Source organism: Pseudorca crassidens, chromosome 11, assembly GCF_039906515.1.
Source record: "Pseudorca crassidens isolate mPseCra1 chromosome 11, mPseCra1.hap1, whole genome shotgun sequence".
Taxonomy (NCBI): domain Eukaryota; kingdom Metazoa; phylum Chordata; class Mammalia; order Artiodactyla; family Delphinidae; genus Pseudorca; species Pseudorca crassidens.
Genome location: NC_090306.1, coordinates 53,981,683 through 54,009,668, shown reverse-complemented (window position 1 = coordinate 54,009,668; position 27,986 = coordinate 53,981,683). Strand labels below are relative to the sequence as shown.

Here is a 27,986-nt window from a genome sequence, read left to right as displayed (position 1 = left end):
TGATTTAAAAAATCAGATCTTAGCTCAAAAAGATGAACTACAATTAACCTTTATTGTTCTTTAGAAATGAACTTTCCACAATATTAATAAATCTCATTTTTAGCTCTGCTTTGAAGTTTTGATACCAGTGAAGTAACCTTTTTCTTCTTTGAATCTTTTCTTGTAAAATTATAGTTTTCTCTTTTTCTAAAATAGCAGGAAGTTCCTTCCAGTTCTTAATAAAGATAAAGGGAGCATTCATGGACTTGAGTAACTGCAGAGGAGCATTATGGTAAACAGATGAATTTCCACAGCTGCCAGCTGTCATTACGTCTTCTACCACAGGAATGGAGCCATAGGAGCAAGCCTCATATATTCTGTAACACTCCGTGTTTACTCCTGCTGGGCACAATGTGAGATCACTCTGACGCAGAGCATCTTGATAATTCTTAAGGCTTTCATTTGTTTCTTGAGGCTGCCACCTAGAAAATCAGAAGAAAACCTGAAGTTTTCACTTTACTAAGCATATCTTTTGTGGAAGAAAATATTTTATCTTTTAATGTTGGTTACAAGAAATGGTAAACACATTATAGAGATGGCAGGCAGAAGAGATGAATAAAATCTTGCCCAAATAGATTTCTTGAAAATATTTAAGAATTTGAGAAGTTTACAGCTACACATTAAAAAAAATCTAGTGGCCATACAATTTCTGAATGAAATTGTAATCAGCCAAAATTTTGTGAGTGCTCGTCTTCTCTCTCTACCTCACCCTCCATCCAAATTCCTGCCCTTATGGAGCTTATTATCACAGTTCTAGTGGTGGAGACAGATAGTAACCAGGTCAAGTCAGTAAATTATTTAGAAGGTGTTAAGTGTTGTGTGGAAAAATAAAGCAGAGAAGTGAGGAGGGAGTTTTTGGTAGGATGGTATTGCAACTGTAAACAGGTGACCAGGGAGTGTCTCACTTCATGGGCATCTGAGAGGGGAGCCAGAGGAGAGGGAGCAAACCACACAGATATCTGGGGGAAGAAGAGAGCATAGAGTAAGCATAAAGGCCATGACATGGCATGTGCCAGGCATGCTCAAGGGACAGCAAGGAAGCCAGGGTGGCTAAAGCAGGGTAACTGAAGGGGAGAGGTGTAGAAGATGAAGTCAGAGCACCCATCACACAGGGTTTTGATCAGAGGGGTAACTGACTTCATCTATGTTTTATCAGAATCTATCTGGCTGTTGTGTTGAGAAGAGATTGTATGGGGCAAGGGTAGGAGCTGAGAGGCTAGTTAGAAAACCAGACGTTCCCTCCTGACTGTTCCTATTTTCTCAGTGAAATAAGCAATAGAGTCATAAGGTAAGAGCAGTTGGGAAGAGAGAAGAAGGTATGAAACAATCTTCCAGGAGAGAGGAAGAATACATGGACAAGGGAGATGGATGACTGCTGGACACTCAAGGGTCAGGGTCATATATATATATATATATATATATATATATATATATTTTAATAAATTTATTTATTTTTATTTTTGGCTGTGTTGGGTCTTTGTTGCTGTGCACGGGCTTTTCTCTAGTTGTGGCGAGCAAGGGCTACTCTTTGTTGCGGTGCACAGGCTTCTCACTGGGTGGCTTCTCTTGTTGTGGAGCATGGGCTCTAGGCACGCAGGCTTCAGTAGTTGTGGCACGCGGTCTCAGTGGTTGTGGCTCGTGGGCTCTAGAGTGCAGGCTCAGTAGTTGTGGTGCACGGGCTTAGTTGCTCCACGGCATGTGGGATCTTCCCGGACCAGGGCTCAAACCCGTGTCCCCTGCTTTGGCTGGTGGATTCTTAACCACTGCGCTACCAGGGAAGCCCAAGGTCATATATTTAAAGTGAGATCAATTGGCACCTTTCTCCAAGTGTGTTTGGCTGCATGGGTGAAGGTATGGAGCAGGTAAGAGCTGGATTTAACCAGAGTTAGTGTTTGCTAGATTAAGGAACTAGGGAGCTGAATGTATATGTGGTCATGATTGATTATGAAATTTAAGTGGGTAAAGAATAAAGTAAAGATGAGGTGGGTGAAGGACAATGAAATGGTATTAGGAACAATGAACTGTAAGTCCCAGCTAAATTGCTGAAGTCAGATTATTACAGGGAATGAGCTGGAATGATAGAAAATGACGTTTACAGAGAAAGAGATGCTGGAATTTGAGATCATGCAGTATGTGTAATCATAAGGTCCAGGAAATGACCATGACAGTGAATGGCTGAGGTCAAGTGGAGACCCAGATTGCTGGGGGAGAGGAAGTAAAGGAACTGCAAGACCAACGTCATGGAAAGACCATCTATGTGGATTTGGGAATCACTAAGAGTGAGGCTGGAAAAAATGTCGGAGAGACTGAGAGTAGGCCAGGAACTAGACTCTTCAAAGAATTAAGGGGATAAACCCAACGGTCAGTATATGATTTCTCTTTTCTTTTAGGAGTTTTCTTAAAATTAATTTTGTATTGGAGTATAGCTGATTTACAATGTTGTGTTAGTTTCAGGTGTACAGCAAAGTGAATCAGTTACACATATATATACCTCCACTCTTTTTTTAAGATTCTTTTCCCATGTAGGTCATTACAGAATATTGAGTAGAGTTTCCTGTGCTATAAATAGGTTCTTATTAGTTATCTACTTTATATATAGTAGTGTGTATATGTCAATCCCAATCTCCCAATTTATCCCTTCCCCTTATGATTTCAAAGAGAAAGAATAATGGATAGTTTTGTCTGATGGTATGAGATTCAAAACTGGAGGTTTTAGGGAGGGAAAAGGGAGAGTGGTCTGGAAGCAGCAATGAGAAGGAGGACACCTACTCCACCTCCTGGCTCAATGGTAGGAGAGAGATTTCAAGAATAATTCTGTTCCCACAGTAAGCTTTGTTATTTTGCCCTCACTCATTCCATTCTAGGCACACTGTCCCTTGTTCCTCACACATGGTAAGCATGCTTCCACCTTAGGCCTTTATATTTGCTCTTCCCTCTGCCTGGGCAACTCTTCTCCCAAAGAGACATGAGGCTCACCCCTCTGCCTTTTTCAGTCCTGTGCTTAAATGCAAACTTCTAACTAGCACTTTCCTTGGCTATTCTAAAATATCAAATGCTCCACTCCTGACCCCAAGTCCTCTCTACATCCCCCTCCTCTGCTCAATTTTTTTACATGGTATTTATCATCGTCTGACACTATATATGTATGACACAATATATTTTATTGGTTTGTCTCCTCCAATAAGCATTTAAGTTCTAAGAGGGCATGGACCCTTTTGACTGTTTTGCTCACTGCTGTATCCCTTTATGGCTAAAATAGTTTTTGGCATATAGCAGTTGCTTGATAAATATTTGTTGACTGAATGGATATAATATGATTACACTGGCCATTAGAGAAATGTAAATCAAAACTACAATGAGGTATCACCTCACACCAGTCAGAATGGCCATCATCAAAAAATGTACCAACAATAAATACTGGGGAGGGTGTGGAGAAAAGGGAACCCTCCTGCACTGTTGGTGGGAATGTAAATTGATACAGCCACTATGGAGAACAGTATGGAGGTTCCTTAAAAAAGCTAAAAATAGAACTACCATATGACCCAGCAATCCCACTACTGGGCATATACCCTGAGAGAAGCATAATTCAACAAGAGTCATGTACCACAATGTTCATTGCAGCTCTATTTACAACAGCCAGGACATGGAAGCAACCTAAGTGTCCATTGACAGATGAATGGATAAAGAAGATGTGGCACATATATACAATGGAATATTACTCAGCCATAAAAAGAAACAAAATTGAGTTATTTGTAGTGACGTGGATGGACCTAGAGTCTGTCATAGAGTGAAGTATGTCAGAAAGAGAAAATCAAATACCATATGCTAGCACATATATATGGAATCTAAAAAAAAAAAAGTTCTGAAGAACCTAGGGGCAGGACAGGAAAAAAGACGCAGACATAGAGAATGGACTTGAGGACACAGGGAGGGGGATGGGTAAGCTGGGACGAAGTGAGAGAGTGATATGGACATATATACACTACCAAATGTAAAACAGATAGCTAGTGGGAAGCAGCCGCATAGCACAGGGAGATCAGCTCAGTGCTTTGTGACCACCTAGAAGGGTGGAATAGGGAGGGTGGGAGGGAGATGCAAGAGGGAGGGGATATGGGGATATATGTATACGTATAGCTGATTCACTTTGTTATACAGCAGAAACTAACACAACAGTGTACAGCAATTATACTCCAATAAAGATGTTAAAAAAATATATATATGACATGGACCTGCTGGGGAATGGACTTGGGGATATGGGGTGGGGAGGGGTAAGCTGTGACAGGGCGGGAGGGTGGCATGGACATATATACACTACCAAGCGTGGAATGGATAGCTAGTGGGAAGCAGCCGCATAGCACAGGGAGATCAGCTCAGTGCTTTGTGACCACCTAGAGGGGTGGGATAGGGAGGGTGGCGGGGAGAGAGACGCAAGGGGGAAGAGATATGGGAACATATGTATATGTATAACTGATTCACTTTGCTGTGAAGCAGAAACTGGCACACCATTGTAAAGCAATTATACTCCAATAAAGATGTAAAAAATATATATATATATGATTACGCTAGCAATACTGAATGGATATGATTACACTAGCAATAGAGTCAGGATTTCTTTTTTTCTTTTTTTTGTATTTCTATGCCTGATTGATTGGTTGATTTTTTACAATTTCCAACCCCTTTTCTTTGAATGAAACATTTCTTAAATTGTATAATGCTTTACAATTTTCAAAAGTTTCACACACATAATTTCATATAATCACAAAATAACCCTCTTCCCCCTCTACCTCTAAATTGCCTCTCCTGCTTCCCTCTCCTCACTGGTAACCACTAGCTTGTTCTCTGTATCTGAGTCTGCTTCTTTTTTGTCTTATTCACTAGTTTGTTGTATTTTTAAGATTCCACATTAAGTGATATTAAACAGTATTTGTCTTTCTCTGTCTGACTTATTTCACTTAGCATAACACCCTCCAAGTCCATCCATGTTGCTGCAAATGGCAAAATTTTGTTCTTTTTTGTGGCTGATTAGTATTCCATTGTATATATATGTACCACATCTTCTTTATCCATTCATCTGTTGATGGATGCTTAGTTTGCTTCCATATTTTGGCAGTTGTAAATAATGCTGCTATGAACATTGGGGTGCATGTATTCGTATCTTTTCAAATTAGTGTTTCTGGTTTTTTTCCAGTTTTTTTGTTTTTGTATATACCCAGGAGTGGAACTGTTGTGTCATGTGGTGGTTCTATCTTTAGTTTTTTAAGAAATCTCCATACTGTCTTCCACAGTGGCTGCACCAATTTACATTCCTACCAACAGTGCCCTTGTCTCCACATCCTCGCCAATATTTGTTATTTGTGTTCTTTTTGATGATAGCCATTCTGACAGGTATGAGGTGATATCTCATTGTGGTTTTGCTTTGCATTTCCCTGATGATTACCAATGTTGAGCATCTTTTCATGTGTGTGTTGGCCATCTGCATTTCCCCTTTGGAGAAATATCTTTTCAGTTCTTCTGCCCATTATTTAATCAGGTTGTTTGCTTTCTTGATGTTGAGTTGGATGAGCTGTTTATATATGTTGGATATCAACACCTTATCAGTCATATCATTTGCAAATATCTTCTCCCATTGAGTGGGTTGTTTTTTCGTTCTCTTGATGGTTTCCTTTACTGCGCAAAAGCTTTTAGGTTTAATTAGGTCCCATTTGTTTATTTTTGCTTTTGCTTCCTTTGCTTTAGGAGACAGATCCAAAACAATACTGCTGTGATTTATGTCAAAGAGTATTCTGCCTATGTTTTCTTCTGTATCTGGTCTTATATTTAGGTCTTTAATCCATTTTGAGCTTATTTTTTTATGGTGTTAGCGAATGTTCTAATTTCATTCTTTTATGTGTAGCTGTCCAATTTTCCCAGCACCACTTATTGAAAAGAATGTCTTTTCTCCATTGTATATTCTTTCCTCCTTTCTTCATAGCTAAATTGACAATAAGCGTGTGGGTTTATTTCTGTGCTCTCTAGTCTGTTCCATTGATCTATGTGTCTGTTTCTATGCTGGTACCACACTGATTTGATGACTGTAGCTTTGTAGTATAGTCTGAAGTCAGGTAGCGTGATTCCTCCAGCTCTGTTCCTCTTTCTCAAGCTGGTTTTGGCTATTTGGGGTCTTTTGTGTTTCCATACAAATTTTAAAATTATTTGTTCTAATCTGTGAAGAATGCCATTGATATTTTGATAGGGATTGCACTGAATCTGTAGATTGCATTGGATAGTATGGTCATTTTAACAATATTAATTTTTTCAATCCAAGAACAAGGTATATCTTTCCATCTGTTTGTGTTATCTTCAATTTCTTTCATCAGTGTCTTATAGTTTTCTGAGTATAGATCTTTTACCTCCCTAGGTAGGTTTATTCCTAGGTATTTTATTCTTTTTGATGAGACGGTATATGAGATTGTTTCCTTAATTTCTCTTTCTCATAGTTCATTGTTAGTGTACAGAAATGCAAGTAACTTCTGTATATTAATTTTGAATCCTGCTACTCTACTGAATTCACTGATGAGCTCTAATAGTTTTCTGGTGGCGTCTTTAGGATTTTCTATGTATAGTATCATGTCATCTGCAAACGTGACAGTTTTACTTCTTCCTTTCCAATTTGGATACCTTTTGTTTCTTTTTCTTCTCTGATTGCTGTGGCTAGGACCTACAAAACTGTGTTGAATAAAAGCAGTGAGAGTGGGCATCCTTGTCTTATTCCTGATCTCAGAGGAAATGCTTTCACCTTTTCACCATTGAGTATTATGTTAGCTGTGGATTTGTCATATATGGCCTTTATTATGTTGAGGTATGCTCCCTCTATGCCCACTTTCTGGAGAGTTTTTGTCATAAATGGATGCTGAACTTTATCCAAAGTTTTTTCTATCGAGATGATTATACGGTTTTTATTCTTTACTTTTAAATATTTATTTATTTTCTTTATTTATTTTCTTTATTTTTGGCTGTGCCAGGTCTTAGTTGTGGCACATGGGATCTCTGTTGAGGCACGTGGGAATATTTTGTTACAGCACACAGTCTCTTCATTGTGGCGTGTGGGCTTCTCTCTAGTTGTGGTGTGTGGATTTTCTCTCTCTAGTTGTGGCACGTAGGCTCCAGAATACGTGGACTCTGTAGTTTGCGGTACACGGGCTCTGTCGTTGAGGCACGTGAGCTCAATAGCTGTGGTGTGTGGGCTTAGTTGCCTCGCGGCATGTAGAATCTTAGTTCCCCAACCAGGGATCAAACCCATGTCCCCTGCATTGAAAGGTGCATTCTTAACCACTGGACCACCAGGGAAATCCTCCCAATTACTGTTTTTGATATCATGTTTTATATCTAATTGTTTTGTGTATCCCTTAACTCAGGGGTCCCAACCCCCAGGCCACAGACCGGTAGTGGTCCGTGGCCTGTTAGGAACCGGGACACACAGCAGGAGGTGAGCGGTGGGCAAGTGAACAAAGCTTCATCTGTATTTACAGCCCTCCCCACTGCTCGCATTACCACCTGAGCTCCACCTCCTGTCAGATCAGTGGCGGCATTAGATTCTCATAGGAGGGCGAACCCTACTGTGAACTGCGCATGTGAGGGATCTAGGTTGCACGCTCCTTATGAGAATCTAATGCCTGATGATCTGAGGTGGAGCTGAGGCAGCGATGCTAGTGCTGGGGAGTGGCTGCAAATACAGATTATCATTAGCAGAGAGGTTTGACTGTACAGAGACCATAATAAATCAACTGCTTGCAGACTCATATCAAAACCCTATCAGTGGGACTTCCCTGGTGGCACAGTGGGACTTCCCTGGTGGCACAGTGGATAAGACTCCATGCTCCCAATGCAGGGGGCCTGGGTTCAATCCCTGGTCAGGGAACCAGATGCCATATGCATGCTGCAACTAAGAGTTCACATGCCACAACTAAGGAGACTGTGTGCTGCAACTAAGGAGCCCTGGAGCTGCAACTAAGGAGCCCGACTGCCTCAACTAAGGAGCCCACATGCTGCAACTAAGACCCAGCACAACCAAATAAGTAAATTAATTTTTAAAAAAAACCCTATCAGTGAGTGGCAAGTGACAAGCTGCATCTTATGGAGTAGACTGGACATAAGCAACACACCTCGGGTGTCACTGTCTCCCATCACCCCCAGATGGGACCATCTAGCTGCAGGAAAACAAGCTCAGGCCTCCCACTGATTTTATATTATGGTGAGTTGTATAATTATTTCATTATATATTATAATGTAATAATAATAGAAATAAAGTACACAGAGTAAATGGAATGAATGCGCTTGAATCATCCCCAAACCATCAACACCCCCACCACCCCAAGTCTGTAGAAAAACTGTCTTCCACGAAACTGGTCCCTTGTGCCAAAAAGGTTGGGGACTGCTGCCTTAACTGCTTATCGTGGATATGGCTGATTTTACTACTTTTGTATTTTAACCTCCCTACCAGCTTTGTGTGTGGTGATTTCCTACTTTCACTGTATGTTTGCCTTTACTTCTTTCATTTTGTAATCTTCTTCTTTCTAGTTGTGGCATTTTCTTTTTTTCACTTAGAGAAGTTCCTTTAACATGTGTTGTAAGGCTGGTGTTGTACTCTTTTAGCTTTTGTTTGTCTGTAAAGCTTTTGATCACTCCATCAAATGTGAATGAGAGTCTTGCTGGGTAGAGTATTCTTGTAGTAGAGTCAGGCTTTCTAAAAGAGAGTATCTGCTCCAATTAATGTTATTTCTAGATCTAAAAGGACATTTTTGTTTAGGCATTACTTCTCTGATGACTCTGCTTTACACATGAGACTCCATTTGTTTATCTAAAAATAAAATGAATGATCCCCAAATTTCTTCCTTCAGTCCAAGAACACCTGTTTCATGATTACCATGTAAAGGATGGAAGAAAGTCAATGCAGTTAAATCCATCCATCCATCCACCCATCCACTCCCCACTTATCCTGGCCTACTTTATTCAAGGTCCTATGTTACATCTGGGGATTCAAAGAAGAATAGTACATGGCCTCTGTCCTCAGGGTGGTGTCAGGTTCCTGAAGCTGTGAGGAGTATGGCATGCCAGTCTTGGAACACTGAACTGGTTTGCCGAACATCTCAGAGATGAACCTAAGACCATTACTGTCATTTACAATCTCCTGTGTTCAAATCTGACTAACAAATATTATTGAGGAAACCTGAACAATTGACATTTGCATATGATAGTTACCAGCATTCCCCTTCAAGATGGACTACAGGAGAGTCTCTCTATTTTTAATGTATATAACATAGTTTCTTCACAGCTTTAATTACTCATGCATCTTCTGGAGAAAGACTGGTATTAATGGAGTTAAAAATGTCTGTGAAAACCTGTGCTGTCACACAAAGCAACTCTCAGATTGGAGACAAAATGGATGAATCAAGTAGACACAGAACTTACTGTTCTCTTGCTGAAACCCAACAAAGCTTATCATTCCCATCTTGTTTCAAAATGTTCATTAGTGCTTGTCTGGATGAATTTTCATAAATGGTTCCTACGAAATTACACAAGTATGGCCTTTCATTATGCAGCATTGACCAATTCGCCTCCACCACAGGAAAATTCCTGTATCTATAAAAATAAGTACATGTGAGTTAATAATATATGACAATAGGGCTAGCAAAATTTCCATAATCTAACATCTTAGGTAGCATGATGATGTAAAGAAAAGAGATTTAAAATATGATTTTCTAAACCCCAAATTATAATTTTCCATGCTTACTTTGGAAAAGTTCCTAAATCTATTGACTTAAAAAAAATTCTCACTTTGACATCTTTTACAAAATTGCTATAGAGACTATGTGCCTAAAGTGCTTTGTTTTTTATATTCTTCAACTTCCATTACTTACCTGAAGTTATAAGACAGGTTGAATTTAAGACCTTAAAGGTATAAAGAATCTTCTACATTCGTAACAATCATGATTTAATTAATGTTTTAGGCAGGTGATGGAAAGATTACAGAATACATACTGCTATAGCAAAGAACTCCAACTCCAAAGGCTTACCAAGTAGATAAAAAAAAAACAACCTTACATCCCACACAGGAGAGGCCTGTTGCAACTGGCCCATTCTAATAGGCATTTGGTAATTCCAGGCATCAAATTATGTGCCTGAACTACAACCTTCACATAAGAGAAAGCTTAACGTAACAGTTAGTCTGTAACAGGTTTTCTCGATTTCGGCATTACTGCCATTTGGGCCAGATAATTCTCCATTGTGGAGGCTGTCCTCTACATTGTAAGATATTTAGCAGCAGCCCTGGCCTCTATCCACCAGATGCCAGTACAACCTCCTCTCTCCACTTGTAACAACCAAATATATCTCCAGACATTGCCAAATATCTCCTGGGGGTGGGGGTGGGGTGAAATTGCACCTGGTTGAGAACCACTGCTCTATAGGAAAGATACTGGCTTTGTCCAACATTACCAGAGTTACTGTGAAGAAGTAATTCTTTTGTTTCAAAACATTTTACAAATATGGGCTCTACACAAGGGATAGATTTTTCAGAGCACCTTTAACTTGGCTATACCTAACAAACCTTTTTGTCTGCCCTACCCTAAGCCTGCTGAGTCAGAATTTTGTTGTGGAAGGCCAGGGAATATGTCTTATTAATGTGCTTCCCTGGTGATATTTGTGTAGCCAACTGGGCAGCAGTCTAAGGTCACATTTTGTAACCAGTGATAAAATAATGCATAATGAACATCTGATTCAAATACAGTATCATATTACTGAGCTATTTCATAATTCATCCATTCAACAAATATTTATTGAATGATTACTCTGTAGGAACTGTTTTAGGCTCTACAGATAAAGTAGTGAACAAAAGAGACAAAAATCCCTGCCATCAGGAAGTTTATGTACTAGTGGCAACTTAAAGTCAACTTACTGTTATTCAAAGGCTCTCTATTAACAGAATGATACAAAATAAGTTTCCAGTTCTATAGAAAGACTTTACATATATTACATACTATTTAATTACCCTTTCTTTTTACACAACAGATTTGTGCAAATTCTATCAATCTTAGTCGGAGACCTGAGCATATTATAATCCTCCCAAACCCCAGGGTCAGTGTGCTCTTCATTTAATATTGGATCTAAAGTAAGGATTTAAGGGGAGTTCGCTGGCGGTCCAGTGGTTAAGACTCCACGCTTCCACTGCAGGGGGCATGGGTTCAATTCCTGGTCAGGGAACTAAGATCCTGCATGCCATGTGGCATGCCCCCCCTCAAAAAAAAGAAGAAATAAAGTAAGGATTTAAGAAAACTCTATATCTATATAGTTATATAGGTATAGTTATATATATAGATTCTATAATTGTTTTAGGAAGGTCTGTCTGTCTGCCATCCACCGCTAAACATTTCTTTAAGGTACTAGTGATAAACTTTAAAATTTATCCTATGACTTGGGGTTCTAAAATACAAAAATGTAACTCATCTGCTCTCCTCATAAAAGTCTAAAATACTCTAAAAACATCATTATTACCAAAGCATGAGACCAAACCATATTTTTGCCCATACAAAAGGTTGTACACAGCCTCAATGAGCTCAGAAGAACTACATTTATTACAAATTTAAAACACAATCTTGCTGATACAGAAATTCAGGTCTTAGAGTCTAAAAACATGTAAGAATATTTGGTACTTACGTTGCTACTCCTAAAGGCCATTGAAAAACATCCATGTTATTAATCCAGGGGCTGTCATATATTATGAAAAGTAGTTCCACAGAGCCTCCATTTCTTTTGAGAAACTGGTTTATCCACTCATTATTACAATGTTCATTTCCAAGCAAAACAACAGCAAGATGCTGGAGTTTTTGAGTTTGCACTAAATTTTGTGCATAAAGTAACCACTGGGTGGCATAAAAGACCTTTGCTTTTTCTCTTCCATTTAGAATGAGTACCACATTATTCTCATCAACAGAGAAGTACCCTGGGACCACAGCTGGACCAGTGATGAAGCTGTTAAAAACAAAACAAAAACAAGAGACAAACAGAAAGAGAACAAAAGTATTTGGTATCAGAAGTTTTAAATCATTTTATATAAAGTATATAATGAAACTTAATCCATGTTCTTTCTAGAAATAATTTCTATAACATGTTTTTTTGAACAACTCTGGATGATGGGACATAGATGTAGATTAGTGGGAAACTTTGGTTGTAGACAGATTAATTATATGCAAATTTGAAAGTACCCACAGGAAAAAATATTTACCTTATATATCTAATAAAAGTATAAATATAAAAATTTGAATGGGAAGATATATATAACAAACTCACGATAGTTAGTGGTTGTCTCTTAGGAGGAAGGAAGAGGAAAGGGCCTGAGGAACAATACAAAGAGAGCATTTATTGCCTTTACTGGAAATATCTAATTCTTTTACGAGGAAAGTTAAATATCTGAAGCAAGTATGACAGAGAGCCAGAATTTGTTAGTTCTAGGTGGTGGGTAAATGGGAATCTACTGTATTACTCTCTATTCTTTAAGGTATTTAAAAAATATCATAAAAGGAATAGATACATGTCATAACTCACATTTCATATTATGTGCTGCTTCGAACAACCAATACCATTGAAATATTTTACACAAATATGCATTAAATACAAAAAATACCATTTAACCTATCGTAAACTTAGTTACAACGGTCCTAGATTCTTTGCAAGCTGCTCAAACAATTCTTTATAACTTGCTAGAATCTTTTAATATTTAGTACAAATATGCTGAAATCCTGCTTTTTTTGCTTATTGTTGGGGATAAAAACTAACATTATTAAATGCCTTTTATATACATGATACATAGGCACTCTGCACAGGTTATCCTTTAACCTCCACAACAACTCTGCAGAGATTAGTCCCCTATTTTGCATTTAGGAAATCAGGCTTAAGTTGCACAACCTGTGGTGGCAGCATCAAGTTTTGAATCAAGATCTAACTTCAGCAAAAAAAAACCCAACAAAAAAAACAAAAACAAAAACAAAAGATCTAACTTCAGAGCTTGAGTCATTCCCATGACACTATGGTTAACAAGTACTCAAATTAGTAGATATTAGTTAAAACACAAAATATAAATATGTATTTTGTCTGTATATGTACTGTATGAATTCTATGACATTATTCTACAGTGATAATAAGCTACACGGATCAGAGCTGCATTTTGAGTCTGCTTTGGACAGGAAGATGATAAATAATTCAGCAATCATTTAGTAATTTAAGAGAACGGGCAGAATCTGAGGGGTTAGGAAGCACTTTAAAGAGAATGATGATACTTATGATAGGTTTAAAATACTTATTATTGGTAGTACATGAACACTTTTTCTCTCCTTTAAAATTATAGGTGGGAATAGTTCTAATTTTATTGATCCACACAAATTAACAAAAGCATGATTCATTCAGGGCACATTTGACCCATCTTGGAATCTCCACAGCTCTCTTTTTGTAGAATGCTCTCACATTCCAGCAAGCAGGCATGTCAGCTCTTATGCTCTGACTAATTGGTTTTCTAGACCTTAAGGCCATGTTCAAATAATAGTGAAAGCCCTGGGGTCAATGCTCTGGAGCTAAGGTATAGATCGGAGGTTCCCAAATTTTAATGGTTCCCAAGACTTTCAGTGTTTTAGTAATTTTTTCAAGCCAGAAGAAATGAGTAATGGTTCAGTTTTTTAAGTTGTTAGATCCAAATAACTTAGTATTTATGTCCTAAGAGCTTAGAAGCCACTTTAAAAATAATACACATACACTGAAGGAAAAAATAATATTCCTATTTCATTCTTAACTAACCACACACACTTAATAATGGGATGTGTGCACCCGTTGAGCACTACACAACTTCTCAAACCTTGGAATCAGAGAGGACACTGCCTCAGTCGCTGCCTGTTCCACTTTGATTTTTGCACAGTACTTGGATTTGATCACAGCAACCATAGGAAATCCAGCTCCTCAAATGTTTGACATCTCTGAAGTGGATGTAGGGTGATCCAATGTTGAAACTTGAACTACCTCAAACTAGTTTGCATGGTGTTTGACAGATATGAAGTATAATTGTGATTCCTACAATATTTGTGGTGCCCCAGGGTGCCTCAGTATACAGTTTGGGAAGCACAGATTTAGGTAAAGAAACTTTAGGGGTAAAAAAAAAATCCCATAAGATTCAGATAGTTGTGTGTGTGTTGGGAGGTGTGTTAGTCAGACTGCAGTGGGTTGAGAAGTGAATGAGAAGGGGACAGTAAGAAGTAAGTGGGGAGAAATGCAAATCAAAACTACAATGAGATACCACCTCATACCAGTCAGAATGGCCATGATTAAAAAGTCTACAATTAACAAATGCTGGGGAGGGTGTGCAAAAAAGGGAACCCTCCTACACTGTTGGTGGGAATGTAAATTGGTGCAGTCACTATGGAAAACAGTTTGGAGGCTCCTCAAAAAACTAAAAACAGAGTTACTATATGATCCAGCAATCCCACTGCTGGGCATATATCCAGATAAAACTCTAATTCAAAAAGATACATACACCCCTATGTTCATAGCAGCACTATTCACAATAGCCAAGACATGGAAACAACCTAAATGTCCATTGACAGATGAACGGATAAAGAAGATGTGGTACACATACACAATGAATATTATTCAGCCATAAAAAATAATGAAATAATGCCATTTGCAGCAACATGGATGGACCTAGAGGTTTTCATACTAAATGAAGTCGGAAAGAAAAAGACAAAAACCATATGATATCACTTATATGTGGAATCTAAAATATGACACGAATGAACTTATCTACAATACAGACTCACAGACATAGAGAACAGACTTGTGGTTGCCAAGGGGCATGGGGAGTATGGGAGGGATGGATTGGGAGTTTGGCATTAGCAGATGCAAAGTATTATATATAGAATGGATAAACAACAAGGTTCTACTGTATAGCACAGGGAACTATATTCAATATCCTGTGATAAACGATAATGAAAAAGAACATGAAACAATGTATATATATGTATAACTGAATCACTTTGCTGTACAGCAGAAATTAACACAACGTTGTAAATCAACTATACTTGAATAAATTACAAAAAAGAAGTAAGTGGGGACAGTAAGTGTAGACAACTCTTCTGAAAGTGTGGATGAGAAGGTGAGAATGCAATAATGAGTGAAAGGTGGGAGACAAAGGAGAGCAAGGAAGTAACCGATGGAGCAAGGTCTTGGGATATGCAGAAGGGATGCACAGGTGGAGGGAGTTAATACTGAACACAGGTGAGGGAGATCACCTCATTGTCTGAGAGCTGAGGAAAGAGAGAATGTTAGGTGAGGGATCACATAGAGATCTTGTAAGTAAATGTTAGAGGGGCAGCTAGTTAGGGGAGATAATTGTGGATATCTTGAGGAAATAGAGGCAGGGTTGTCTGCTGAGAAAGAGGGGGTTAGGCAGGTGTTGGGTAGTGGCCTAGAGAAGAGTAGAAAAGTCTGCTTTTATTCTTTCTGTATTTTCTATCTTGAACGCATACTAGCTACCCAGTCATGCAAGCTAGAAACCAGGGAACTATCACATTCGATTCTTGCTCTCATCTAATAATCCTTAAATTCTGATAGTTTTGTCCCCAAATTTCTAAAATTCCTGGCTCTGCTGGAATACCACTTCCCAGTTTCATCCCTTATTTATATCTCTGCTGGATACTTATAGTTTCCTAATGCAACGTCCTGGTCTGCCTGCATTCAGCTGTCTCCTTCAAATCATTTTTCCACATGGCTACTGGAGACATCTACACAAAAAACATACATGACAATACCACTATCTAGCTTAATCATCTTCAACTGCTTTTCACTGAACGAGAATAAAGTCCAAGAGTTTTAATGTGGCAAATACAAGGCCCATGACGATCTGGCCCTTGCCCTCCACTCCCAATATGAGCTACCCTACCCCATCTTCATGCTCTAGGGATTCTGAATGGTTTGCGATTCTATGCACAACCCAAGCTGTTTATCAATTCTAAGGCCCTGATATTGCCTCTGCTGGGAATATCCTCACTCCTCTCACTGCCTTCCTAAATCCTACTAATCTTTTAAGACTTAGCTCAGCTATCACCTCCTCTAGGAAGTCTTTCTTGATAGGCCCCATATCCCCAACTCTACTCATATTGAGTTAGTGGCCTTCCCTCTATATTTCCCTAACAACTAAGGAGTATGCACGTCCTTACCATTATGCTTTGTATAAGGTATGAAAATTATTTATGTGTTTATCTCAGCCACTAGTGTGTGAACTCCCTGAGGCTAGGGAAAAGTATTTTATTCTCTTTGAAATCCTCAGAGCGTACAAGGAACTAACTAGCAGGCACTCAGGAAACGCTGAATGAGTTAAGCCATAATTCTCTTTAAGGGAGTTATCTGCTCTACCAATTTATTTAAGTTCTCCTACTGCATTTAAAATATGAATCAAGTTACAAAAATTCAATTTATTTATAAATTTCTAGCTATACATTTATTACATAAAGTAGGGCATATGTATGAGATACTATAGTATACTTATGCATGATAAAAGATGTATTTTAGTTTCCTGAAGTTATTCATCATGCATCAGTCACAAATATCCATTAGCTGAAAAATGAACATATTTAAGGAGCTCATACACAGAATTTTAAAACAGTGACTTGCTCTTCTAGATTTCTTAGCATATATTTAATAGTCAGAACTTCTAATTTTCAATATTTATTATTTTTCTGCTAGGTTCGGAAGAAAACTTTCTTCTCAATAAGTACTTTCAATACTTACAGAGTCCAGAGAAATCATTTGAATATTGAGTTCTAAGCTGAACATGAGCAAAATATAGTTTTTTAGAATCCAATATAATTATTGTTTCATTCTTTCTAAATTCAGTGAGTGCTACTGAACAAATGCTATATGCTATTACATTAAGTGAGTTACAGATAAGATTAATAATTGCCAGCTAAGAGTCTGGCAAATGCCTTGATAAAGAATAAGCACACAAGCTAAACCATCCACACAGCTCTCAGCCATCGAATTCTACATCATTTTTGGATAATACATAGTTTTAGAAAATAGGTATACCGATCCCATGAATGGCCCTTACTTTTGAATAGCTGTTGCAATTCACCCTACTTTTGTGGCCAGCATCACTGCCATGACTCCACGCCTTCTGAATTCAGTGTTTATGATGGAACACTCCCACCCTCATACTAGCCTGGCTGGAGTGGGAGAATGGGCATTATGAAAAATTAACTATATTGTCTTTCTTTACCAATGAAAATTTTATTTGAGATCTGTATTGATCTATGGTCCAGTATATGACTGAAACATAGTATAGCCATTATCTATAAAAGCTTTCACTCACTGTAATGAGTAATGAGCTCACTAAATTCTTATAATAGTAATATCTGGAAATTCTAAAAATAGGAATCAGACACATTTTATCGTGATCTTCAGAGAAAAGTTCAACTTTTTCATAAGGAGCAGATGCTCATTGAAAATAATTGAATTTAGGACTTCCCTGGTGGCGCAGTGGTTAAGAATCCGCCCGCCAATGCAGGGGACACAGGTTCATGCCCTGGTCGGGGAAGATCCCACGTGCCATGGAGCAGCTAAGCCCGTGCACCACAACTACTGAGCCTGCGCTCTAGAGCCTGCGTGCCACAACTACTGAAGCCCACGTGCCTAGAGCCCATGCTCCGCAATGAGAGAAGCCACCGCAATGAGAAGCCTGAGCACCACAAGAGGAGCCCCCAGTCGCCGCAACTAGAGAAAGCCTGCGCGCAGCGACAAAACACCCAACGCAGCCAAAAATAAATTAAAAAAAAAAGAAAGTATAATTGAATTTAGATAACAACGAATTAAGTAATTTAGCATCTAACTTTTGTTTTATCAAATGGGTAGACATTTATATATCTTATGATAATGCCTGCACATGCACATTACAGAATTCTGAAGGCAGTCTTTTGGGGATAATCAAAGGTTATGATAAGCAGAAGACTCCTCCTAAGAAATTAAACATAAAGTTGCCCTTTGAAATTAAACTATAAATGAACATATGACAGATATGAGCTGAGACAGCCAAAGTTCCTTCAAGAGACGGAATGGGTGCCATGCTAGCTTGTAACCTAATTGAACACATTAACAGAAAACATGTATCAAAAAGGTGTTTACTGGGAGGTATGTGAATGGAGAGATAATAGACAATAATGGAAACACAGAAAAAAAGGAGAACTGAAAGGTAGGGAGATGTTGCAGTACCTATTTAAGTAACAGTAAAAATAATAAAACTAATAACAAGACTTCTATTAGTGATTACCATGTGCCAGATACTGGTCTAAGCACTGTATATCTCTTAATGCGTTTAATCTTCAAAACAATCCTGTGAAATAGAAACTAATATTTACCTTAATAATTATTTTAAATTATTATATTATATTATATATATATTATATATATATATATATTACATTATAATTATTTTAAACTCAAGGAAATCCAGGCACTGAGAGGTTAAGAAACTTGCGAAGGTCAGACACTAATAAGAGGTAAAGCTGGAATTGGAACTGAGATATTCTGGCTTCAGAGTCTGTGCCCTTAACAACTCAGTCACATTGCTACACTGCCAACAGGTGACTGGACTTCACCAGCCTGCCTCACAAGTTCAGTCTGCCCTGCATGTATTCATCTATTCACATCCTGAGCACAGCCTATGTATGGTACTGACTCAGTGGTGAACATGAAGTCATTCATTTCTTCCCTTCTGAAACACACAGATTTGGAAGTGCTATATATAGTTATAGCCCACATTTTGATTCCATATTTAATCAGACAACTCTCAAATATTTAGGTATCATTTGTAGTCTGCCTATATGGAAAGAATGTGCTGGTCAAGCCAATACAAACATGGGGACTGACCGATAGTTCTATTTCCATTCTGAGTTATTTACTTGACATTCTGGATTACATTATTTGGGCCTATGAATAGATAAGAATCAGCATTCAGAAGCCTGATCGACCCTGGAACACTGAGGATACTCTTTCTATTTTCTGTATCGGAAGTGCTGTGAAATTAACGTTAAATGATATAAGCTCTTTGTAAACTTAAAGGTTTATTTAAATAGAATGTATTTATGCTTAGTTAAAGGATTTTGATAGTATTTAGAAACTCTTTCTGTATCTTCAAGATGACCGATTACTGCCAATTCACTTTTGGTCAAATAAAAATGAATGTGTTGGGACCTCCCTGGTGGCGCAGTGGTTAAGAATCCGCTTGCCAATGCAGGGGACAAGTTCGAGCCCTGGTCTGGGAAGATCCTACATGCTACGGAGCAACTAAGCCCATGCACCACAACTACTGAGCCTGTGCTCTAGAGCCCGCGAGCCACAACTACTGAAGTCCATGCACCTAGAGCCCATGCTCTGCAACAAGAGAAGCCACCGCAATGAGAAGCCCGCACACCGCAATGAAGAGCAGCCCCCACTCGCCACAACTACAAAAAGCCGGCGCGCAGCAACAAAGATCCAATGCAGCCAAAAATAAATAAATAAAATAAATAACTTAAAAAAAAGAATGTGTTGAAACATTTAAGTTAATACCCATGTAGCCTGATTCAACTCAAAACTTGCAATTTCATAAAAGTTTATTAATTTTGGATAAATTATGTATGCTACTTTCCATAAGCCTAAAACTTCAATAAAATGTTTAAAAAAATCTTTTACAATAGTGAACTTCCTTGAATATACAGTTCTCTTAAATTCTAAAAGGAAGTAGCATTGTTATTTAATCATAATATAAAATCTCAGGTAAAAATTTCAGAAGGAAACAGGAAGTTAGTTTTTCTTTTGGGAGTTAATGCCATTTGCTTAAAACCTTTGCTGTAGTAACACTGTATATTAACTTCTCTATGAATTTCAAATAATTCTTTTGAAAATGCTAATATATATTGTAGGTAGACCTAATAGACTAATACTCATAACACATGTTTACTTTTAAAACAGCAAAATGTTACATTTATATGCATAATACACATTTACTTTCAAACACCCAAATCCAACTATTTTAAGTTTAGGATTATGTATAAACTCTTCAATGGGATTAGATCAATAGAAGCCTGGAGATAAAAGGAAAAATAATCATTACCAATGATGATTTAAAAGCCTGTTTACTTTTCAAGAATGATTACTTTGAAAAGACACATGCAATGAAATTGCTTTCCAAGTGTGTATACAGTAAATAAAGAATTAAAAGAGCAGCGAAAATTCAAATGAAACTGATATTAACTACAGCTCTTCCTCTTGATTTCTGTGAGAAATAAATGGAAACCTAAAGGAAACCATAACCTTTGGTTCACATTTTTTCCCTTAATAATATAATTGTAAAATGAAATAAGCATTTTAAAATAATTATTTTTGTTTTTTATTTCAATAAGAAAGCAAAATCTAATAGAAAATAGCATTCTTACAGGGAGATCAGCTCGGTGCTGTGTGACCGCCTGGAGGGGTGGGATAGGGAGGTTGGGAGGGAGGGTGACGCAAGCGGGAAGAGATATGGGAACATATGTATATATATAACTGATTCATTTTGTTGTGAAGCTGAAACTAACATACCATTGTAAAGCAATTATGCTCCAATAAAGATGTTTAAAAAAAATAAATAAATAAAATAAAATAAAAATAAAATAAAAAAAAAAAAAAGAAAATAGCATTCTTTCATTGTCACAATATTTCTAAATAAAATGATCTTAATTCTATTTAAAAATCTTCAGAAAATATGCAATCACAGATAAAAAGTTTTATAAAAATAAGAGTGCAAAAATGTCAGTAATACATTGGTTTTATTGAATTAAAAAAAGATTTCTGAATATTGCAATGAAATGGTAATCTATACTATCAAATCATGATAGAATTCATATATGAAATGTTTTGATAAAAATTTCAAAACTAATAGCAGTAGCTTTGCTACCACGTGAATATATAGAAATATGTGAATCTATTACATGAAGGAGAAAAATAAAAATACTTTAAGTTTTCATATTATTCCAACATACAGAATGTTACATGTTTATCAACAACCAAATGTTGCAAAATTTAGAGCATGAACTTTTCCATACAATCAGACATGTTTTGATTAAAATGAAATAGACACATGATTCCAAAAAACCCGTATTTTGTAACATCCAATTTTGTAAGAAAATGTTTAAGGTAAGCTTTAACTACAAATATATATACATGAGGTTTATCTCTCCATCCTTCACAAGTTGAAGTGAAAATATTTTCTATAAATATTGATATATTTTCCTCTGATTTTTCTTCTAGTATTTACATAAAAAATTGTACAGCAACATATCAAAGGTTAATGCTGCACAATTAATACCTGTAATGTGTTCTTCCAACAACTAAATTTCCTTCTCTCCGCTGAGCAGTCACATCAGTGGGCTCAAGTAAACCTTCAAAAATATGCTCCCAGAGATACAAACCTGGTAATTAAAAAAACAAAAAATGAAAGCATGTACCTTCTGGTGTACTCTAGTGTGTGAGATGAATTTATGTTCTGCTCTTTCATATCATTTGATTAGGAAACCAGATTCTATTCCTCTTTGGGCTCAAAATCATCAATATGGCAGCTAATGTACGAGAGACTAAACTCAGAGGTTGTCAGTGTAAAATGTGGGTTATATTAAAGACAAAAAACTCTCTTACTCTATATTTGAGAAACCCCTAATCATCACTGGACCTTTACTACCTATCTTATCCTGAAATGTGTTTATTACAGTGTAAGTTACTATATGATTACAGTGTAAGTTACTGTATGATTAGGACTGTTTCTATATTATAACAGAAGGAGGGGGGAAATCACCATCTTGTGCCAAACAGAACCAGAGAAGCTCATGTGTGTACATATACATTCAATATGTCAAGGAGATATTACCTCCTCCCCACCTGAACACACATCCTTCACTGCATGATGCCCTCTGCAAACAAATGCCACTGTGTCTTTTCTCCTTAGGCTGGCCCCTACGTTTTATCATGATTTCACCTGAATGAAAGCTCTGTGAGTAGAGGTCTCAGAACTCTGTGTTGTCATACAATGAGGTAATCTGGAGATGAGGAGGTAATCAGGGAGCCCAATTACGTAAATGTAACTAAAAAGTTAGATTGAGAGATGTGTTTTGTTCCATTCTCATTACACCGTGGTACTAAAAGACACACACAAAACCCATGTTTAAAGACTTGGCTAATCAGATAAAGCTTTCCAAATATGGTAGGCTGAGTAATGCTTTCCTCCAACCCAAGAGGTCCAAAGATGAAATCTCTAGCACCTATGAATGTTAACTTTACAAAGCAAAAGAGACCTTCTAAATGTGATTAAGATAAGGATACTGAGGTGGAGAGATTATGCTGGATAACCTGGGTGGGTCCTATGTAATCACAAGGGTCCTCAGGAAAGGGAGGCAGGAGACTGAAAATGAGGGAAAGAGATGTGAGGAGGAAGCAGAAGTCAGAGTGAGGTGGGGCCGTGAGTCAAGGAATGCAGGCAGTCACTAGAAACTGTAAAAGGCAAGGAAGCAGATGCTCCTCTAGAGCCTCCAAAGGGAATATAGCCCTGTGGACACAGTTTAGATTTCTGCCTTCACAAATGTAAGCTAATAAACTTACGGTGACAGCAGTTAATAATACTGTACTGCATATATGAGAGTTGCAAAGAAAGTAGGTCTTAAAAGTTCTCATCACAAGAAAAAAAATTGTAACTATGTGAGGTGATGGATGTTCACTAGACTTACTATGTTGATCCTTTCACAATATATATATCAAATCATATGTAGTACACCTGAAACATATTTATATAATGTTATATGTCACTCACAGATCAATTAAAAAATGTGTTGTTTTAAGCCACTAAATTTTTGGTAGTTGGTTATGGCAGCTAAAGGAACCTATAGATTATGTAGCAATAGATTATGGTACCTGGAAATGGGGTGCTGCTGTAACAAATACTTAAAAATCTGGAAGTGCCTTTGGAATTGGGTAATGGGGAAAGGCTGGAAGAATTTTGAGAAGCATGATTAAAAAACACCTAGAATAGATTGCTTTGAACAGACTGTAGGTAGAAATATGGATGTTAGTGACTCAGTTCTGAGAACTCAGAAGAAAGTGAGGAGAACAATAGGAAAAAACCTGTATCATCTTAGAGAATACCGAAATCACCATAAACTGACTGTTGGTAAAACTATGCACATTAAAATTGCTCTTGGTAGGGGCTCAGGAGGAAATGAGGAACATGTCATTAGAGACTGGAGAAAAGGGGATCTTTGTTATACAGCAGCAGAAAGTTTAGCTGAATTATGTCCTGCAGTTATATGCAAAGCAGAACTTGTAAACGATAAACTTGGATAGTTAGCTGAAGAGATTTCTAAGTAAAGTGTTGAAGTTGTGGCCTGGTTTCATCTTGCTGATTACAGTAAAATATGAGTTGAAAAGAGAGACTGAGGAAAAAACTGGTAAGCAAAAAGGAACAATGACTTGATGATTTCGGAAATTCTTAGCCTATTCAGATTGCAAAAGAGGTGAAAAATTAGGAGATTCACTGTCAAGAAAGCATGCTCTGGAGAGAAGGCTAAGGATGTAGGTGACATCCCTTTGCTAATGCCTGGTCAGAATACTCAATCACAAAGAGGGTTTTTTGAAAATATTAGGTGTTAATTTATGGATCTCCTTAACCATCTCAGCAGAAGCTAGAAACAGAGATGGGATTATCCAGGAACTCTCCAGAACAAGAGTTCCTGTGGACGAACTCTTGTCTAGAAAAGCAAATCTTTGTGACATAAATGGGAGACCCACAAGGTTCTTGAGAATGTTATATTAGCAGAAACACTGCCAGCTTGGACTAAAAGGGACAGAGACAGCCTGAAATGAAACAAGCTTATTGGACTCCCAAAATTCTAACAGCAGGAACAGGATGATAAAACTACTGAGCTGCAAACACATGCTAACCTTCCTGAAAATGGAAGGATGACTTCCCAAGCACGGAGCTGAAAGTCCAGAAGTAAAGCTCTGAGCCAGAGTACAGAGTACTCCCAGGCATTGAAACCTAATGGAGTTTGCCTGGCTGGATATTAAAATTGCTTAAACCTGTGACTCCATTTTCCTCCCATCTTCTCCCTTTTGGAATGGGAATTTCTATGACTGGTATCCTATGACTGTGCCTAGAGAATAGGCCGATGAATGAATGCAGTGCTTGATAAAGCTCATCTGGACACTTTGTGCCTATTGGATTGAAATGAGAAAAGTCTGGAAACATGAAACTTGTTAAGAAGTTAATATAATTAAAAACTAGAATGGGGAAGTGGAAATTTAAAGGAAGAAATTAATATTAGAGATTTTATAGAGAAAAAAGTTGCTAGAAGTTGATGATTGGATGCCTGGGTCTGGGTACTAGAACTTCAGAGGTCAGTAGTAGTTTTCAAGGATGTATATATGTATGTATGCAAGTGACTATGAATTTATGAAACATCATGGGTCAGGCACTACTATTCTGTTTACTTTCCTTTCACCTGGTACCTTCTATCCATATCCCTTACTGTACATAAATCTAACGTTTTATGGCCAAAGAAAGCCCCTTCTAACTCACTAAATTCTTTCTGACTCTTCTGTCAGAGTCCCCCATTGAGGGTCCCCCATTCTCTAATTGAGCATATCATATAACTTAGAACACTACACTCTCATGATACTCAGAGCAAAAATGCTTTTGTGGGCAAACAAGTTTAATCAACTACATACTATATCCCCTTCTTAGACATTCACAATGAACACTGTCATATTAAAGGCTCTGACAAAGCCCTGTAATAAAGAACCTTGTTTAACTTTGTTCAGTTCAATGTTTCCCAAACTTGTTTGGCCATTAAGGGCAGGGGCCACATCTTGTACTTGTGCATCAAGTGTCCAATAGACACATAATTCCATGAAAATTCAGTTGACATAGGCATTTCAGTATAATTATGCAAACACAACCCACTCTTTGTATTGACAAATATAGCTGTGCTCTGCTAAAGACCAACAATAGAATATATGTGTGCATGTGTGTGTTTGTGTGTATGCATTTACACAGATGTTGTCTAACAGAAAAGAGAAATGGAATATTGAGAAAAAGTGAAAAAATGCATCAGGATGTCTTAACAAATGATGAAATAAACTGTAAATATATTAACAAAGTGCTTTTTACATGTCTTAGCTTTAAACATTAATTTACCAATGGCAGCTTTGCCCCAGATTTGTACATGGAAGTCTTTTTTCTCTTTTGTGGACTTATTTAATATCTGCTGTCTGTGTTTTTGCTCATTTTTTTCATCTTCTTCCCAAGGATTCCATTCTTCACTTCTCAAAGTAGATTGTTCTATGTTATAAAAAGAGCAACAAGTGTTATCAATAAGATAGAGCTGCAGTTGTAGATAAATTCAAGCCATTTAAATTAGATGTTAGGGAGTTTTAATTGCATCCTAACTTCAATTTTTCAAAGAGATAAAGCAACAGAATTTGAACTGGTTAAACACTGTAAAAATAAAAAAAGGAAATCATAACTTAAGTTTGATTGAACCATTACCCTGAAAGAGCTTGATATAAAATAATAAAATGTTAACACAAGGCAGGAAATTCTCTCTCCCAAATAAAGCCTTCTAAAATGACTGGGTACAGTAATATGCATCAAGTTACAAGTTTAACTTTTGCCAGTTCTTTACAGATCGTATATATGTAATGCAACCTATACATAAAAACTTGACTTCAACATGAAAAGTGTCCCACAGTTTCAGATACTATTGTGCAAAATTCTGAAAGAAGGGAGAAATAAGCCTGAGTCCGATCCTGACATAGGTCAAAATACAAGAGAGGGGATCAAAACTTGGAGATGAAGCGCTCTGGCCTTCAGAAGTCACAGCAGGATTAGAGCAGGCTCTTTGTTTCAATATGGGAATAGATGTCCTTAAGCCAGCGGCATTCCAGCAAATCTCTGGCATTTTGTGACAATATCTTGGATATATTTTTTAACATCTTTATTGGAGTATAATTGCTTTACAATGGTGTGTTAGTTTCTGCTTTATAACAAAGTGAATCAGTTATACATATACATATGTTCCCATATCTCTTCCCTCTTGCATCTCCCTCCCTCCCACCCTCCCCATCCCACCCCTCTAGGTGGTCACAAAGCACCGAGCTGATCTCCCTGTGGTATGCGGCTGCTTCCCACTAGCTATCTACCTTACGTTTGGTAGTGTATATATGTCCATGCCTCTCTCTCGCTTTGTCACAGCTTACCCTTCCCCCTCCCCATATCCTCAAGTCCATTCTCTAGAAGGTCTGTGTCTTTATTCCTGTCTTACCCCTAGGTTCTTCATGACCTTTTTTTTTCTTCTTAGATTCCATATATATGTGTTAGCGTATGGTATTTGTTTTCCTCTTTCTGACTTACTTCACTCTGTATAACAGACTCTAGGTCCATCCACCTCACTACAAATAACTCAATTTTGTTTCTTTTTATGGCTGAGTAATATTCCATTGTATATATGTGCCACATCTTCTTTATCCATTCATCTGTTGATGGACACTTAGGTTGCTTCCATGTCCTGGCTATTGTAAATAGAGCTGCAATGAACATTCTGGTACATGACTCTTTTTGAATTATGTGGAGAAAAGACAGCCTCTTCAATAAGCGGTGCTGGGAAAACTGGACAGCTACATGTAAAAGTATGAAATTAGAACACTCCCTAACACCATACACAAAAATAAACTCAAAATGGATTAAAGGCCTAAATGTAAGGCCAGACACTATAAAACTCTTAGAGGAAAACATAGGCAGAACATTCTATGACATAAATCACAGCAAGATCCTTTTTGACCCACCTCCTAGAGAAATGGAAATAAAACCAAAAATAAACAAATGGGACCTAATGAAACTTAAAAGCTTTTGCACAGCAAAGGAAACCATAAACAAGACCAAAAGGCAACCCTCAGAATGGGAGAAAATATTTGCAAATAAAGCAACTGACAGAGGATTAATCTCCAAAATTTACAAGCAGCTCATGCAGCTCAATAACAGAAAAACAAATAACCCAATCCAAAAATGGGCATAAGATCTAAATATCTTGGATATTTAAGATGTGTTTTAAAGGTGTGCGCACCTGTCAGCCCCAGGGGTAGGGAGTGGGGACGGCGTGTGGGACTTGGGCGAGGACGGGGGCATTCATACATACATCCTCCAGTCCCGAGGCCTGGGCTGGCTACCCAGAGCTGAAGGAGGAAAAGCGCATACCGGGGCCCGGGGGCAATCCCGGACCCGAGAGCGGGACCGGTGGCCGCGCGGCTCCGCTAGCCCAGCCCCCACCAGCCCGCAGCCCCGAGTCCCGGCGCGCCGCTGAGGAGGGAGGCCGCGGGCCGGTGTCCTACCTCGGCCTCGCCTCTCCCGCGCCGGGGCAGCCCCCTTCCTGAGGCCCCGCAAAGACGCGTCCTGCGTCCGGCGGCTGCGCCCGAAGAAGACGTGGTAGGCGGCGTAGATGGAGAAGAGGCAGTACAGGGCGATAAGAATCGAGCAGAGACGCTTCCGCGTCAGCCGCATCCCACTCAGCCTTCCCCTCAGGCCACCACCACAGTGGAGATGGGCCGGAGGCGAAGCCGCCACTCAGCTCCGCGGCCCTAGCGTCGCCGGGTGCAGACGCAGGCCCTGCCAGAGGAAGTAGTCATCCGAAACGGACCCGCCCGCCGCTTCCGCCCCGACGCGCCCCGACCCCGCCCCTCGCCCTCGCCCCACCCAGGACTCGCCCTCGGCCCCGCCCTCAGCCCCGCCTAAGCCTCTCTGAGGCTCCTCCGTCCCGCCCTGCCAACGGCCCCGCCCTTTCGGGGAGCGCTAAGATCCTTCTTGCCTCGGACTCTGGAATCGG

The 27,986-nt window shown here is 38.4% G+C and overlaps 1 protein-coding gene across 1 annotated transcript; it reads right to left on the bottom strand.

Annotated features, from left to right (window-relative positions):
- Positions 1 to 33: 33 nt before the first annotated feature.
- Positions 34 to 27,801, bottom strand: RXYLT1 (ribitol xylosyltransferase 1). Its single transcript, XM_067697214.1, has 6 exons — positions 27,496 to 27,801; positions 25,307 to 25,450; positions 21,434 to 21,536; positions 11,731 to 12,045; positions 9,487 to 9,657; positions 34 to 461 (listed from the first exon to the last, which is right to left on the bottom strand). Exons 1-6 carry the CDS (start codon positions 27,662 to 27,664, stop codon positions 44 to 46), a joined length of 1,320 nt encoding a protein of 439 aa, XP_067553315.1. The 5' UTR covers positions 27,665 to 27,801; the 3' UTR covers positions 34 to 43.
- Between the last annotated feature and the right edge of the window lie 185 nt (positions 27,802 to 27,986).